A 17,925-nucleotide genomic window follows, 5' to 3' on the forward strand; every position below is an offset into this window, starting at 1 on the left:
CAAAACAGGGACCCCCAGAGCAGGGACCCCCCCCAAAACAGGGACCCCCCCAAAACAGGGACCCCCAGAGCAGGGACCCCTCCAAACAGGGACCCCCCCAAACAGGGCCCCCCCAAACAGGGACCCCCCCCAAAACAGGGACCCCCAGAGCAACGACCCCCCCGAACAAGGACCCCCCCAAACAGGGACCCCCCCCCCAGGCCCCCCCAAATAGGGACCCCCCAAAACAGGGACCTCCCAGAGCAGGGACCCCTCCAAAACAGGGCCCCCCCCAGAGCAGGGACCCCAAACAGGGACCCCCCTGAACATGAACCCCAAACAGGGACTCCCCCAAACAGGAACCCCTCCGAACAGGGGCCCCCCAAAACAGGGACCCCCCCAAACAGGGACTCCCCCAAACAGGGACTCCCCCAAAGGGACCCCCTCGAAACGGGACCTCCAAACAGGGACCCCCCTGAACAATGCCCCAGAGCAGGGCCCCCCCAAACAGGGCCCCCCCAAAACAGGGATCCCCCCAAACAGGGACTCCCCCAAAGGGACCCCCCCTAAAAGGGACCCCCAAACAGGGACCCCCCTGAACATGAGCCCCAGAGCAGGGACCCCCCCCAAACAGGGACCCCCCCAAACAGGAACCCCCGAGCAGGGACCCCCCCATGCTGCGGGTCCCACAAACAGGGATACGATTCCCCCCCCCGAACAGGGGCACCCCCATGGCGGGGACCCCGCTGGTCACCCCCAAAAAACCCTGGGACTCCCTGGGCATGGATCCCTCCTGGGTCACCCCATAGCGCCCCCAAACACCCCTGGGCGGCTGGGTACGGACTCCTCCATCATGGGCACCCCCAAACACCCCGGGCACCCCCAACACCCCCTGTGCACCCACACAGGGACCCCCCCATCACGGGCACCCCCAAACACCCCGGGCACCCCAAACACCCCCCATGCACCCACACAGGGACTCCCCCATCATGGGCACCCCCAGCACCCCGGGCACCCCAAACACAACCCCACCCATCACGTTGCACCCCCAAACAACCTGGGAACCATCAAACACAAGGACATCCCCCCATCACGAGCACCCCCAAACACCCCGGCCATCCCCAACACCCCCTGTGCACCCACACAGGGACCCCCCCCATCACGGGCACCCCCAAACACCCCGAGGACCCCCAAACACAAGGAACCCCCCCATCACGGGCACCCCCAATACCCCGAAACACCGCGGGCACCCCCAACCCCCCCCGTGCACCCAGACAGGGACCCCTCCATCATGGGCACCCCCAAACACCCCGGGCACCCCCAAACACAAGGACCCCCCCCATCACGAGCACCCCCAAACACCCCGGGCACCCCCAATACCCCCAAACACCCCGGCCATCCCCAACACCCCCTGTGCACCCACACAGGGCACCCCCAAACACCCCGGGCACCCCCAAACACAAGGACCCCCCCCATCACGGACACCCCCAAACACGCCGGGCACCCCCTGTGCACCCACAAAGGGCACCCCCAAACACCCCGAGGACCCCCAAACACAAGGACCCCCCCCATCACGGGCACCCCCAAACACCCCGGGAACCCCCAAACACAAGGACCCCCCCCATCACGGACACCCCCAAACACGCCGGGCACCCCCTGTGCACCCACAAAGGGCACCCCCAAACACCCCGAGGACCCCCAAACACAAGGACCCCCCCCATCACGGGCACCCCCCAATACCCCGAAACCCCCACAAGGGCACCCCCAAACCCCCCCTGTGCACCCAGACAGGGACCCCTCCATCATGGGCACCCCCAAACACCCCGGGCACCCCCAAACACAAGGACCCCCCCATCACGAGCACCCCCAAACACCCCGGGCACCCCCAAACCCCCCCCGTGCACCCACACAGGGACCCCCCCATCACGGACCCCCCTCCCCAATGGGCGCGGGCCGGGGCCGACCTGCGGGGTTCGGGGCCAGGCGGGGGGGATCAGCGGCCGGCGCCCCTCGTCCGCGGGCAAGCGGCGGAGCTGCGGCCCCGTGGGGCTGGAGCCCAGCTCGGCCCCGTAGGCGAGGCGGAAAGCGGGCACCGGGGCTCCTGCGGGGCCGGAGCGGGTGAAGGCGGGGCGGGGATGCGGGGATGCAGGGCAGGGGATGCGGGGCGGGGGATGCGGGGCAGGGGATGCGGGGATGTGGGGCAGGGGATGCGGGGTGGGGGATGCGGCGCGGGGATGCGGGGAGGGGGATGCGGGGCGGGGATGCGGGGCAGGGGAAGGGATGCGGGGCAGGGGATGCGGGGTGGGGGATGCGGGCGGGGATGCGGGGCAGGGGATGCGGGGGGGGGATGCGGGGCAAGGGATGCGGGGTAGGGGATGAGGGGCGGGGATGCGGAGCAGGGGATGCAGGATGCGGGGCAGGGGATGCGGGGCAGGGGATGTGGGGATGCGGGGATGTGGGGCGGGGATGTGGGGCAGGGGATGCGGGGCGGGGATGTGGGGAGGGGGATGCGGGGCGGGGATGCGGGGCAGGGGATGCAGGGATGCGGGGCAGGGGATGCGGGGTGGGGGATGCGGCGCGGGGATGCGGGGCAGGGGATGCGGGGGGGGGATGCGGGGCAGGGGATGCAGGATGCGGGGGATGCGGGGCAGGGGATGCGGGGAGGGGGATGCGGGGCAGGGGATGTGGGGCGGGGGATGCGGGGCGGGGGATGCGGGGATGCAGGGTGGGGGATGCAGGGCAGGGGATGCGGGGCAGGGGATGCGGGATGCGGGGATGCGGGGCAGGGGATGCAGGGCGGGGGATGCGGGGATGCGGGCAGAGCATCCCCGTGCGCTCACCGGGGCTCAGGGCCTGGCCGCGGGACAGGATCTGCCAGAGCAGCAGCGCCAGCGCGTACACATCGGCCTGCAGCAGCGCCCGGCCCCAGGAGCGCAGGTCCAGGCTCTCGTCCGGGATCTCGGGGGCCAGGTACCGCTGCGTGCCCACCTGGAGCCGAGCAGAGCCCCCCCCGGCCCGGCCCGGGCAGCACAGGGCGCTTCATGGGTACCGGGGCTCGGCTCTGTGCCCACGCCGCAGGCAGCGTGCGGGGCTCCTGGCCCTGTCACGTCCCCGGCCCCATCCCCATCCCTGGCCCCATCCTTGTTCTCATCCCATCATCCCAGCCCCTTCCCAGCCCCACCCATGTCTCAATCCTATCCATGTCCCCACCCCATCCCCAGCCCTGTCCCCATCTCCATTCTCATCCCATCCCCACCCATGTCTCAATCCTATCCATGTCCCCATCCCATCCCCATCCCTGTCTCAATTCTGGCTCTGTCCCCATCTCCATGTCCATCAGCATCCCCATCTCCATCCCCACCCCTATCTCAATTCTGTCCCTGTCCCCATCTCCATCCCTGTCCCCATCTCCATTCCCATCCCTGTCTCAATCCTATACCTGTCCCCATCTCCAGCTCCATCTGCATCCCCATCTCTATCCCCATCCTTCCTCCTATCCTACCTCCATCCCCATTCGCATCCCATCCTCATCACCTTTCTATCCCCATCCCTGTCTCAATCCTACCCCTGTCCCCATCTCCATCTGCATTCCCATCTCCATCCCCATCCCCATCCCTGTCTCAATCCTATCCCTGTCCTCATCCTCATCCCTGACTCCACCCCATCACATCCCCATCTCTATCCCCATCCCCATCCCACCCCCATCCCTGTCTGTGTCCCATCCCTGTCCCTGTCCTTGTTCCCATCCAGTCTCCATCCCCATCCCTGTCTCAAACCTATCCCTGTCCTCTTCCCCATCCCTGTCTCCACCCCACCCCACCACATCCCCATCTCTATCCCCATCCCCATCCCTGTTCCCATCCACTCTCCATCCCCATCCCTGTCTGCATCCCATCCCTGTCCCCATCCCTGTTCCCATCCACTCTCCATCCCCAACCGTCTCCATCCCTGTTCCCATCCACTCTCCATCCCCATCCCTGTCTCCATCCCCATCCCTGTCTCCATCCCCATCCCTGTCTCCATCCCCTATCCCTGTCTCCATCCCCATCCCTGTCTCCATCCCCATCCCTGTCTCCATCCCTGTCTCCATCCCTGTTCCCATCCCCGCTCCCTTCCCCATCCCTGTTCCCATCCCTGTCCCCATCCCTGTCTCCACCCCTGTCTCCATCCCCATCCCTGTTCCCATCCACTCTCCATCCCCATCCCTGTCTGCATCCCATCCCTGTCTCCATCCCTGTTCCCATCCAGTCTCCATCCCATCCCTGTCCCCATTCCTGTTCCCATCCACTCTCCATCCCCATCCCTGTCCCCATCCCTATTCCCATCCACTCTCCATCCCCACCCCAGTCTCCATTCCCATCCCCATCCCCATCCCTGTTCTCATCCACTCTCCATCCTCACCCGTCTCCATTCCCATCCCCATCCCCATCCCTGTTCCCATCCACTCTCCATCCCCACCCCAGTCTCCATCCCCATCCCCGTCCCCATCCCTGTTCCCATCCCTGTCTCCATCCCTGTCTCCATCCCCATCCCTGTCTCCATCCCCTATCCCTGTCTCCATCCCTGTCTCCATCCCATCCCTGTCTCCATCCCCATCCCTGTCTCCATCCCATCCCTGTCTCCATCCCCATCCCTGTCTCAACGCTATCCCCATCCCCATCCCTGTCCCCATCCCAGGCTCCATCCCAGTCTCTATCCCCATCCCTGTCCCCATCCCTGTCCCCATCCCTATTCCCATCCACTCTCCATCCTCACCCCATTCTCCATTCCCATCCCCATCCCCATCCCTGTTCCCATCCACTCTCCATTCCCATCCCTGTCCCCATCCCTGTTCTCATCCACTCTCCATCCCCACCCCAGTCTCCATCCCCATCCCAGTCTCCATCCCTGTTCCCATCTCCATCCCCGTTCCCATCTCCATCCCCATCCCTGTCTCAACGCTATCCCTGTCCCCATCCCTGTCCCCATCCCTGTCCCCATCCCAGTCTCCATCCCCGTTCCCATCTCCATCCCCATCCCTGTTCCCATCCCCATCCCCATCCCCATCCCCATCCCCGTCCCCCCCCCACGCCATCACCTTGCGGATGGGTCCCCCCCGTGGGGCCGTGGCTCCCCCCTGCACCCCGATGGCGATGGCGGAGGTGCCGCCGTCCCGCACCAGCGCGTTCCGGATGCTCAGGTCCCGGTGAACCCCGCTGGGCTTGGAGAGACCTGGGGGGGGCACGGGGGTGATGCAGGGGGTGCGGGGGGGGACGGGACCCCCATGGGGTGCTCCGGGGCTCACCATCGCGCCGCAGCTCCCGGGGCAGGGAGGCCAAGCCCCGCGCCGGGGACACGCTGCCCGCACAGGTACCAACGTGGTGAGGCGGGGAGGGCCGCAGGGAGCCCTGGGGGGGACACATGGGGACACACACACAACATGTGGGGACACGCATGGGGATACACATGGGGACATATGGGGACACATGGGGACACACATGGGGACACATGGGGACACACATGGGGACACACATGGGGACACACATGGGGACACACACACAACATGTGGGGACACACATGGGGATACATGGGGACACACATGGGGACACACATGGGGACACACACACAACATGTGGGGACACACATGGGGATACATGGGGACATGGGGACACACATGGGGACACACATGGGGACACATGGGGACATGGGGACACACATGGGGACACACATGGGGACACATGGGGACACACATGGGGACACACATGGGGACACACATGGGGACACATGGGGACACACATGGGGACACACATGAGGACACACATGAGGACACATGGGGACACACATGGGGACACACATGGGGACACACATGGGGACACATGGGGACACATGAGGACACACATGGGGACACATGGGGACACACATGGGGACACATGGGGACACATGAGGACACACAGGGGGACACATGAGGACACACATGAGGACACACATGAGGACACACATGGGGACACATGGGGACACATGGGGACACATGGGGACACACATGAGGACACATGGAGACACACATGGGGACACACATGAGGACACACATGAGGACACATGGGGACACATGGGGACACACATGGGGACACACATGGGGACACACATGGGGACACGCATGGGGACACATGGGGACACATGGGGACACATGGGGACACACATGGGGACACACCTGGGGACACATGGGGACACACATGGGGACACACATGGGGACACATGGGGACACACATGGGGACACACATGGGGACACATGGGGACACACATGGGGACACACATGGGGACACACATGGGGACACACAGGGGGACACACATGGGGACACATGGGGACACACATGGGGACACACATGGGGACATATGGGGACACATGGGGACACACATGGGGACACACATGGGGACACATGGGGACACACATGGGGACACACATGGGGACACATGGGGACACACATGGGGACACACATGGGGACACACATGGGGACACATGGGGACACACATGGGGACACACATGGGGACACACATGGGGACACGGGTGGGCACACACATGGGGACACACATGGGGACACATGGGGACACACATGGGGACACACATGGGGACACACATGGGGACACACATGAGGACACACATGGGGACACACATGGGGACACATGGGGACACACATGAGGACACACATGGGGACACACATGGGGACACACATGAGGACACACATGGGGACACACATGGGGACACATGGGGACACACATGGGGACACACATGAGGACACATGGGGACACACATGGGGACACATGGGGACACACATGAGGACACACATGGGGACACATGGGGACACACATGAGGACACACATGGGGACACACATGGGGACACATGGGGACACATGGGGACACACATGGGGACACACATGGGGACACACATGGGGACACATGGGGACACACATGGGGACACATGGGGACACACATGGGGACACATGGGGACACACATGGGGACACACATGGGGACACATGGGGACACACATGGGGACACACATGGGGACACACATGGGGACACACATGGGGACACACATGGGGACACATGGGGACACACATGGGGACACACATGGGGACACACATGGGGACACATGGGGACACACATGGGGACACACATGGGGACACACATGGGGACACATGGGGACACATGGGGACACACATGGGGACACACATGGGGACACACATGGGGACACATGGGGACACACATGGGGACACACATGAGGACACACATGGGGACACACATGGGGACACACATGGGGACACACATGGGGACACACATGGGGACACATGGGGACACACATGGGGACACACATGGGGACACATGGGGACACACATGGGGACACACATGAGGACACATGGGGACACATGGGGACACACATGGGGACACACATGGGGACACATGGGGACACACATGGGGACACACATGAGGACACATGGAGACACACATGGGGACACACATGGGGACACACATGGGGACACATGGGGACACATGAGGACACACATGGGGACACACATGAGGACACACATGGGGACACACATGGGGACACACATGGGCACACATGGGGACACATGGGGACACACATGAGGACACACATGAGGACACACATGAGGACACATGGGGACACACATGGGGACACACATGGGGACACACATGGGGACACACATGGGGACACATGGGGACACATGGGGACACACATGAGGACACACATGAGGACACACATGGGGACACATGGGGACACACATGGGGACACACATGGGGACACACATGGGGACACACATAGGGACACATGGGGACACACATGGGGACACATGGGGACACACATGGGGACACGTGTGTTGGTGTGTGATGGCCATGGGCAGCCACAGTGGCTTTGGCACACGTGTGTGCACCCTGAACAGCACCAGCACCCCATGGGAACCCCCAGCACCCCATGTGCAGCCCATGTGCACCCATGGGAACCCACAGGCACCCCATGCACACCCACAGCAGCCCCCATGTACACCCATGTGAACCCACAGCACCCCATGTACACCTCATGTACACCCATGTCCACCCCCAGCACACCCAGCACCCCATGTACACCCACAGCACCCATGTACACTCCATGTGCACCCCATGTCCACCCCCAGCACCCCCCCCAGCACCCATGTTCACCCCCAGCACTCCCAGCACCTATGTGCACCCCCAGCACCCCATGCACATCCCCCGTGCACCCCCGTGCACCCCCAGCACCCCATGTCCACCCACAGCACCCACAGCACTCCCAGCATCCCATGTCCACCCTCAGCACCCCATGTGCACCCAGAGCACCCCCAGCACCCCCAGCACCCCCAGCACCCCCAGTACCCCCCAGCACCCATGTCCACCCCCATCACCCATGTGCACCCCCAGCACCCATGTGCACCCCCAGCACCCATGTGCACCTGCAGCACCCCATGTGCACCCCCAGCACCCATGTGCACCCCCAGCACCCATGTGCACCCCCCAGCACCCCACGTGCACCCCCAGCACCCATGTGCACCCCCAGCACCCATGTCCACCCCCATCACCCATGTGCACCCCCATCACCCATGTGCACCCCCAGCACCCATGTGCACCCCCAGCACCCACGTCCACCCCCATCACCCATGTGCACCCCCAGCACCCATGTCCACCCCCAGCACCCATGTCCACCCCCAGCACCCATGTGCACCCCCAGCACCCGTGTCCACCCCCAGCACCCATGTGCACCCCCAGCTACACATGTGCACCCCCAGCACCCGTGTCCACCCCCAGCACCCATGTGCACCCCCAGCACCCACACCCCAAGCACCCCATGTGCACCCCCAGCACCCATGTGCACCCCCCAGCACCCCACGTGCACCCCCAGCACCCATGTGCACCCCATCACCCATGCACACCCCCAGCACCCCCAGCACCCCATGTGCACCCCCATCACCCATGTCCACCCCCAGCACCCATGTGCACCCCCAGCACCCATGTCCACCCCCATCACCCATGTGCACCCCCAGCACCCATGTGCACCCCCAGCACCCCATGCACACCCCCAGTACCCCCAGCACCCACGTGCACCCAGAGCACCCCCAGCACCCCCAGCACCCCCAGCACCCCATGCACCCCCAGCACCCTATGGGTACCCCACGTCCACCCCCATCCCCCCTGGGAGCTCACCTTGGGCCTCAGCTTCATCCCGAGGCTCCCCCCCCGCAGCAGCGCCGGCCCCCAGCGCCCCCCCGCGACCCGCGCGGCCCCGAGCGCCCGGGGAGGGAGCGGGGGGGGGCGGGGAGAGCCCGGCCCCAGCGGGGGGAAACGGCCCCGGGGCAGAGCCTGCGGGGGGGCGGGGGAGCGGGGGGAGAGAGAGCGGGGGGGAGAGAGAGCTATGGGGGAGGTGTGGGGAGAGCTATGGGGAGCTATGGGGAGCTATGGGGGAGCTGTGGGGGGAGCTGTGGGGAGCTGTGGAGAGAGCTATGGGGAGAGCTATGGGGAGAGCTATGGGGAGAGAGCTATGGGGAGAGAGAGCTATGGGGAGAGCTATGGGGAGAGAGCTATGGGGAGAGCTATGGGGAGAGCTATGGGGGAGCTGTGGGGAGAGCTATGGGGAGAGCTATGGGGAGCTATGGGGGAGCTGTGGGGAGCTGTGGGGAGCTATGGGGAGCTGTGGGGGAGCTATGAGGAACTGTATGGGAGCTATGGGGAACTATGGGGAGAGCCATGGGGGGAGCCATAGGGACAGGGCAATAATGGGGAGCAATAGGGACAGAGGAGCCATAGGGACAGTGCAGCCATGGAGGGGACAGGGCAGTAATGGGGGAGCCATAGGGATAGTGCAGTAATGGAGGGGGGGGACAGTGCAGCCATGGGGCGGGACAGTGCAGTAATGGGGGGACAGTGCAGCCATGGGGCGGGACAGTGCAGTAATGGAGGGGGGGGGGACAGTGCAGCTATGGGGCGGGACAGTGCAGTAATGGGGGGCAGTAATGGGGGGACAGTGCAGCCATGGGGCGGGACAGTGCAGTAATGGGGGGACAGTGCAGCTATGGGGCGGGACAGTGCAGTAATGGGGGGACAGTGCAGCTATGGGGCGGGACAGTGCAGTAATGGGGGGACAGTGCAGCCATGGGGCGGGACAGTGCAGTAATGGGGGGACAGTGCAGCCATGGGGCGGGACAGTGCAGTAATGGGGGGGGGGACAGTGCAGCTATGGGGCGGGACAGTGAAGCCATGGGGCGGGACAGCGCCCCCGAGTGGCACCGAGCGGCAGCGACCCAGGGACAGGGCCAGGGACCCGACGGTGGCCTCCCATGAACCCCATGGCCCCATAGACCGGGACAGGGAACCATAGAGAGAGACAGGGACCCACAGCACCCGCACACCCCATAGCACCGGGACAAGGACCCCCACAGCACCCGCACACCCCATAGCACCGGGACAAGGACCCCTACAGCACCCGCACACCCCATAGCACCGGGACAAGGACCCCCACAGCACCCGCACACCCCATAGCACCGGGACAAGGACCCCTACAGCACCCGCACACCCCATAGCACCGGGACAAGGACCCCCACAGCACCCGCACACCCCATAGCACCGGGACCCGGACCCCCACAACACCCGCACACCCCATAGCACCGGGACCCGGACCCCCACAACACCCGCACACCCCATAGCACCGGGACAAGGACCCCCACAGCACCCGCACACCCCATAGCACCGGGACAAGGACCCCCACAGCACCCGCACACCCCATAGCACCGGGACCCGGACCCCCACAGCACCCGCACACCCCATAGCACCGGGACCCGGACCCCCACAGCACCCGCACACCCCATAGCACCGGGACAAGGACCCCCACAGCACCCGCACACCCCATAGCACCGGGACCCGGACCCCCACAGCACCCGCACACCCCATAGCACCGGGACCCGGACCCCCACCGCACCCGCACACCCCATAGCACCGGGACAAGGACCCCCACAGCACCCGCACACCCCATAGCACCGGGACCCGGACCCCCACAGCACCCGCACACCCCATAGCACCGGGACAAGGACCCCTACAGCACCCGCACACCCCATAGCACCGGGACAAGGACCCCCACAGCACCCGCACACCCCATAGCACCGGGACCCGGACCCCCACAGCACCCGCACACCCCATAGCACCGGGACAAGGACCCCTACAGCACCCGCACACCCCATAGCACCGGGACCCGGACCCCCACAAACAGCGCCCCATAGACCGGGACAGGGACCCCCACCAGTAGGTGCCCCCCCCATGGGTGCCCCCCCATGGGTGCCCCCCCCCCATTGGGTGCCCCCCCACCCCACCATTGGGTGCCCCCCCCATGGGTGCCCCCCCCAACCATTGGGCGCCCCCCCACCCCACCATTGGGTGCCCCCCCCATGGGTGCCCACCCCAACCATTGGGTGCCCCCCCCCTTGGGTGCCACCCCCCACCATTGGGTGCCCCCCCCCATGGATGCCCACCCCACCATTGGGTGCCCCCCCCATGGGTGCCCACCCCCACCATTGGGTGCCCCCCCCCATGAGTGCCCCTCCCCCCAATTGGGTGCCCTCCCGCCCCCATGGGTTCCTCCCCCCACCATTGGGTGCCCCCCCCATGGGTGCCCCCCCTCACCATTGGGTGCCCCCCCCCATGAGTGCCCCTCCCCCCAATTGGGTGCCCTCCCGCCCCCATGGGTTCCTCCCCCCACCATTGGGTGCCCCCCCCCATGGGCGCCCCCTCCACCATTGGGTGCCCCCCCCATGGGTGCCCCCCCTCACCATTGGGTGCACCCCTCATGGGTGCCACCCCCCACCATTGGGTGCCCCCCCCCATGGGTGCTCCCTCCACCATTGGGTGCCCCCCCCATGGGTGCCCAGCCCAACCATTGGGTGCCCCCCCCCATGGGTGCCCCCCCTCACCATTGGGTGGGTGCCCCCCCCCCCCCACCATTGGGTGCCCTCCCCCCCCATGGGTGCCCCCCCTTCACCATTGGGTGCCCCCCCCATGGGTGCCCCCCACCTTCAGGAAGCGCAGCGCAGGCAGCTCCGGGCTGGGGGGCTCGGGGGGGGCCCCGCTCCCCCCTTGACGTGGCCGCCCCCTGCGGGCCCTGGCCCGGCGCAGCCCTGGAACGGGGACTTGTGGGGCACAGGGACCCCCCCCGGGACCCCCATAACGCGGGAGCGGGGGACCCCCAGGAGCCCCCCATTGGGGACAAGGGGAGGGGGGGGGGGCTGTGCCCGGGGGTCCCCATGTGTCCCCCCCCCATCCCCGGTGCCCCCCATCCCTACCGAGGACGCAGAGGCAGGCGAGGAGGAGCAGGAGGGGGCCGGCGCCCCACAGCCACAGCGCCCCCGCGCGGCCGGGCCCTGAGGACAGGGCTGCGGTGACGCCGGCTCCTCAGCCCCATAGAGGCGCCCCATAGATGCCATGATCCGCACAGCCCCCCCATGGCCCCCACAGCCCCCCCATGGGCCCCACAGCCCCCCCATGGGCCCCACAGCCCCCCCATGATCCCCACAGCCCCCCCATGGCCCCCACAGCCCCCCCATGATCCGCACAGCCCCCCCATGGTCCCCACAGCCCCCCCATGGGCCTCACAGCCCCCCCATGGGCCCCACAGCCCCCCCATGGCCCCCACAGCCCCCCCATGGCCCCCACAGCCCCCCCATGATCCCCACAGCCCCCCCATGGGCCCCACAGCCCCCCCATGATCCGCACAGCCCCCCCATGGCCCCCACAGCCCCCCATGATCCCCAAAGCCCCCCCATGGGCCCCACAGCCCCCCCATGGGCCCCACAGCCCCCCCATGGGCCTCACAGCCCCCCCATGATCCCCACAGCCCCCCCATGATCCCCACAGCCCCCCCATGGGCCCCACAGCCCCCCCATGATCCGCACAGCCCCCCCATGGGCCCCACAGCCCCCCCATGGGCCCCACAGCCCCCCCATGATCCCCACAGCCCCCCCATGGGCCCCACAGCCCCCCCATGATCCCCACAGCCCCCCCATGGGCCCCACAGCCCCCCCCATGATCCCCACAGCCCCCCCATGGGCCCCACAGCCCCCCCATGGGCCTCACAGCCCCCCCATGATCCCCACAGCCCCCCCATGATCCCCACAGCCCCCCCATGGGCCCCACAGCCCCCCCATGATCCGCACAGCCCCCCCATGGGCCCCACAGCCCCCCCATGGGCCCCACAGCCCCCCCATAGCCCCCACAGCCCCCTAGAGGTCCCGGCACCAACCCCCCATAGACCCCCCCCCGGTCTCCCACCTCCCAGGGGTTCCCTATAGGTCCCCTCTCCCTCCCCATGGGTCCCTTATGGGCCCCATATCCCACCCCTAGGGGACCCCTAAGGGTCCCAAGCCACCCCCAATGGGTCCACTGAGGGTCTCAGGGTCCTCCCCAAGTGACCCCAGTGGCTCCCATCCCTTGCACCCCATTACCCCCATTGCCCCCATTACCCTCATTATCCCATTACCCCCATTACCCCCATTGCCCCCCATTACCCCCATTGCACCATTTCCCCCATTACCCTCTTTACCCCCATTGCCCCCCATTGCCCCCTTTTGCACCCATTACCCCATTGTCCCCCATTTCCATTACCCCCATTACCCCCCACTGCTCCCCTTTGCAACCACTACCCTATTCCCCCCATTACCCCCATTCCCCCATTCCCCCATAAGCCCCATTACTCCCATCCCCCCCCCCATTGCCCCCAATGCCCCCCATTAACCCATTACCCCATAACCCCCTTCCCCCATTCCCCCCATTCCCCCATTCCCCCCATTCCCCTATTCCCCCCATTACCCCCCATTAGCCCAACCCCCCATTACCCCCCATTATTCCCCCCCCATTCCCCATTGCACCCCATTAACCCATTACCCCATCCCCATTCCCCCCATTGCCCCCATTCCCCCCATTACCCCCATTACCCCCCATTAGCCCATTCCCCCATTCCCCCCCATTGCCCCCCATTAACCCATTACCCCATAACCCCCTTCCCCCATTCCCCCCATTCCCCCATTACCCCCATTACCCCCCATTCCCCCATTCCCTCATTACCCCCATCCCCCCATTACCCCCATTACCCCCATTACCCCATAACCCCATCTACCCCATTACCCCATTACCCCATTACCCCCATTCCCCCTTCCGTTCCCGTTCCCGTTCCCGTTCCCGTTCCCGTTGCAGAGCTCTCCCCGGCACAGGCACACGAGGACGGAGCCGCCCGGGGGCCCCGCGGGGCTGGGGGCGCACAGCGGGGAGGGGCAGGAGGCGCCCCCGCCCCCCCAGCAGCCTGCGGGACCCACGGAGACCCAGTGAGACCCATAGGGACCCATAGAGACCCATAGAGACACATAGGGACATAGAGACACATAGAGACACATAGGGACCCATAGCGACACATAGAGACACATAGAGACCCATAGAGACACATAGAGACACATAGGGACACATAGAGACACATAGAGACACATAGAGACACATAGGGACCCATAGGGACCCATAGAGACACATAGAGACACATAGAGACACATAGGGACACATAGAGACACATAGAGACACATAGAGACACATAGAGACACATAGAGACACATAGAGACACATAGGGACCCATAGAGACACATAGAGACACATAGGGACCCATAGAGACACATAGAGACACATAGAGACACATAGGGACACATAGAGACACATAGAGACACATAGAGACACATAGAGACACATAGAGACACATAGAGACACATAGAGACACATAGAGACACATAGACACATAGAGACACATAGAGACCCATAGAGACACATAGGGACCCATAGAGACACATAGAGACACATAGAGACACATAGAGACCCATAGAGACACATAGAGACCCATAGAGACACATAGGGACACATAGAGACACATAGAGACACATAGAGACACATAGAGACACATAGAGACACATAGAGACACATAGAGACACATAGAGACACATAGAGACCCATAGAGACACATAGGGACACATAGAGACCCATAGAGACACATAGAGACACATAGAGACACATAGAGACACATAGGGACACATAGAGACACATAGAGACACATAGAGACACATAGAGACACATAGAGACACATAGGGACACATAGAGACACATAGAGACACATAGAGACACATAGAGACACATAGAGACACATAGAGACACATAGGGACACATAGAGACACATAGGGACATAGAGACACATAGAGACACATAGAGACACATAGGGACACATAGGGACACATAGGGACACATAGAGACACATAGAGACACATAGAGACACATAGAGACCCATAGAGACACATAGAGACACATAGAGACCCATAGGGACACATAGAGACACATAGGGACACATAGAGACACATAGAGACACATAGAGACACATAGAGACACATAGAGACACATAGAGACACATAGAGACACATAGAGACCCATAGAGACCCATAGAGACACATAGAGACACATAGAGACACATAGGGACACATAGAGACACATAGGGACACATAGAGACACATAGGGACACATAGAGACACATAGGGACACATAGAGACACATAGGGACACATAGAGACACATAGGGACACATAGAGACACATAGGGACACATAGAGACCCATAGGGACCCATAGAGACACAGAGAGACACATAGAGACACATAGAGACACATAGGGACACATAGGGACACATAGAGACCCATAGAGACCCATAGGGACACATAGAGACACATAGAGACACATAGAGACCCATAGGGACACATAGGGACCCATAGGGACACATAGAGACACATAGAGACACATAGAGACACATAGAGACACATAGAGACACATAGAGACACATAGAGACACATAGAGACACATAGAGACACATAGGGACACATAGAGACACATAGAGAGACCATAGAGACCCATAGAGACCCATAGAGACCCATAGGGACCCATAGAGACCCAGAGAGACCCATAGAGACCCAGAGAGACCCATAGAGACACATAGAGACACATAGAGACACATAGAGACACATAGAGACACATAGAGACACATAGGGACCCATAGGGACACATAGGGACACATAGGGACCCATAGGGACCCATAGAGACCCATAGGGACACATAGAGACACATAGAGACACATAGAGACCCATAGAGACACATAGGGACCCATAGAGACCCATAGAGACCCATAGGGACCCATAGAGACCCATAGGGACCCATAGAGACACATAGAGACACATAGGGACCCATAGGGACCCATAGGGACCCATTGAGACCCACCGAGACCCACAGCGACCCCCCGAGGGAGCCCCAGGGACCCCCCTGAATCGGGCCCCTCCCAGACCTACCCGTGGACACATCCAGGACCCCCTCCCCCCCCCCCGGACCCCCAGGGCTCCCCTCTCCGGGTCCCCCCCCCCCACAGAGACCCATAGGGACCCATCGAGGACCTTCATGACCCCCCCCACTAGAGACACATAGAGACCCATTCCCGGCCCCACTAGAGCTCAAGGCCAAGGACCCAGGACACACTGGACACACAGAGAGCCAGAGGGACACACAGGGACCCATAGGGACACAGAGGGACCCATAGGGACAAACAGGGTCACAAGGGGACCCACAGGGACCCACCGGGACCCACAGCGACCCACAGGGACCCACAGAAACACACCGAGACCCCCAGGGAACCACCGGGACACACAGCGACCCACAGAGACCCACCGGGACCCATAGGGACCCACAGAGACCCACCGGGACACACAGCGACCCCCCCCAAGGCCGGACCCACAGCCCCACCATAGGGACCCCCACACGAGACCCCCAGGAATCGGGCCCTCCCCCCGACCCACCACCCACCGGGACCCATAGGGACCCACAGAGACCCACCGGGACCCATAGGGACCCACAGAGACCCACCGGGACCCATAGGGACCCACAGCGACCCACCGGGACCCATAGGGACACACCGAGACCCACCGGGACCCATAGGGACACACCGAGACCCACCGGGACCCATAGGGACACACAGCGACCCCCCGAGGGAGCCCCAGGGACCCCCCTGAATCGGGACCCCCCAAACCTACCCATGGACACATCCAGGACCCCCTCACCCCCCCCCCCCGGACCCCCAGGGCTCCCCTCTCCGTGTCCCCCCCCCCTTCAGACCCCCCCATCGAGGCCCCCTTCATTCCCCTCCCCCTCCCCATTCCCGGCCCCACTGCTCAAGGCCAAGGTCAGGTCCTGGCAGCGGCAGCCGCGAATGGAACCGGGGGGGGGGGGGGGTGGTTCCCATCCCTAAAACTGCCCCCCCCAAGGCCGGATCAGCCCCAACCCCCCCATAGGGCAGGATCGGGCCCTCACCCCCCATAGGGCAGGATCGGGCCCCCCCCATAGGGCAGGCTCCCCCCCCTCACCCTGCACCAGCGCCTGGCTCTGGTTCCAGATCCCGATGCAGCAGTGGCCGGGGGGGCACCGCACGATGCGGGCCCGGCCCCCCCCCGCGCCCCCCAGCCCCCCCCGCACGCTGGGGTGCTTGTAGGAGACACAGCTGAGGTTGTGGGGACCTGGGGGGGGGAGTGGGGAGGGCCCCAAACCCCTCCCATCACCATCACCCCCCCCAAAACCCCATCACCCCCCCCAAAACCCCATCATCACCCCCAAACCCCATCATCACCCCCCAAACCCCATCATCACCCCCCCAAAACCCCATCACCCCCCCCCAAAACCCCATCATCACCCCCCCCACAACCCCATCACCCCCCCCACAACCCCATCATCACCCCTTCAACCCCATCATCACCCCCCCCAAAACCCCATCACCCCCCCAACCCCATCATCACCCCCCCACAACCCCATCATCACCCCCCCGGCCCCATCACCATCACCCCCCCCAAAACCC

At 64.4% G+C, this 17,925-nt stretch overlaps 1 protein-coding gene across 1 annotated transcript; it reads right to left on the reverse strand.

Moving 5' to 3' along the window:
• Positions 1 to 1,910: 1,910 nt before the first annotated feature.
• Positions 1,911 to 17,622, reverse strand: LOC134161077 (anti-Muellerian hormone type-2 receptor-like; the record flags this gene model as incomplete). Its single annotated transcript, XM_062613618.1, has 9 exons — positions 1,911 to 2,080; positions 2,820 to 3,016; positions 5,100 to 5,190; positions 5,264 to 5,366; positions 9,186 to 9,391; positions 12,017 to 12,142; positions 12,308 to 12,385; positions 14,191 to 14,319; positions 17,441 to 17,622. Coding segments are annotated over 9 exons (1,282 nt in total), but the record flags the coding sequence as incomplete, so codon positions are not given.
• Between the last annotated feature and the right edge of the window lie 303 nt (positions 17,623 to 17,925).

The sequence above is a fragment of the Pezoporus occidentalis genome, unplaced genomic scaffold (genome assembly GCF_034315485.1).
Source record: "Pezoporus occidentalis ecotype Australia unplaced genomic scaffold, CSIRO_AGI_Poc_V1 ctg1697, whole genome shotgun sequence".
Lineage (NCBI taxonomy): Eukaryota > Metazoa > Chordata > Aves > Psittaciformes > Psittacidae > Pezoporus > Pezoporus occidentalis.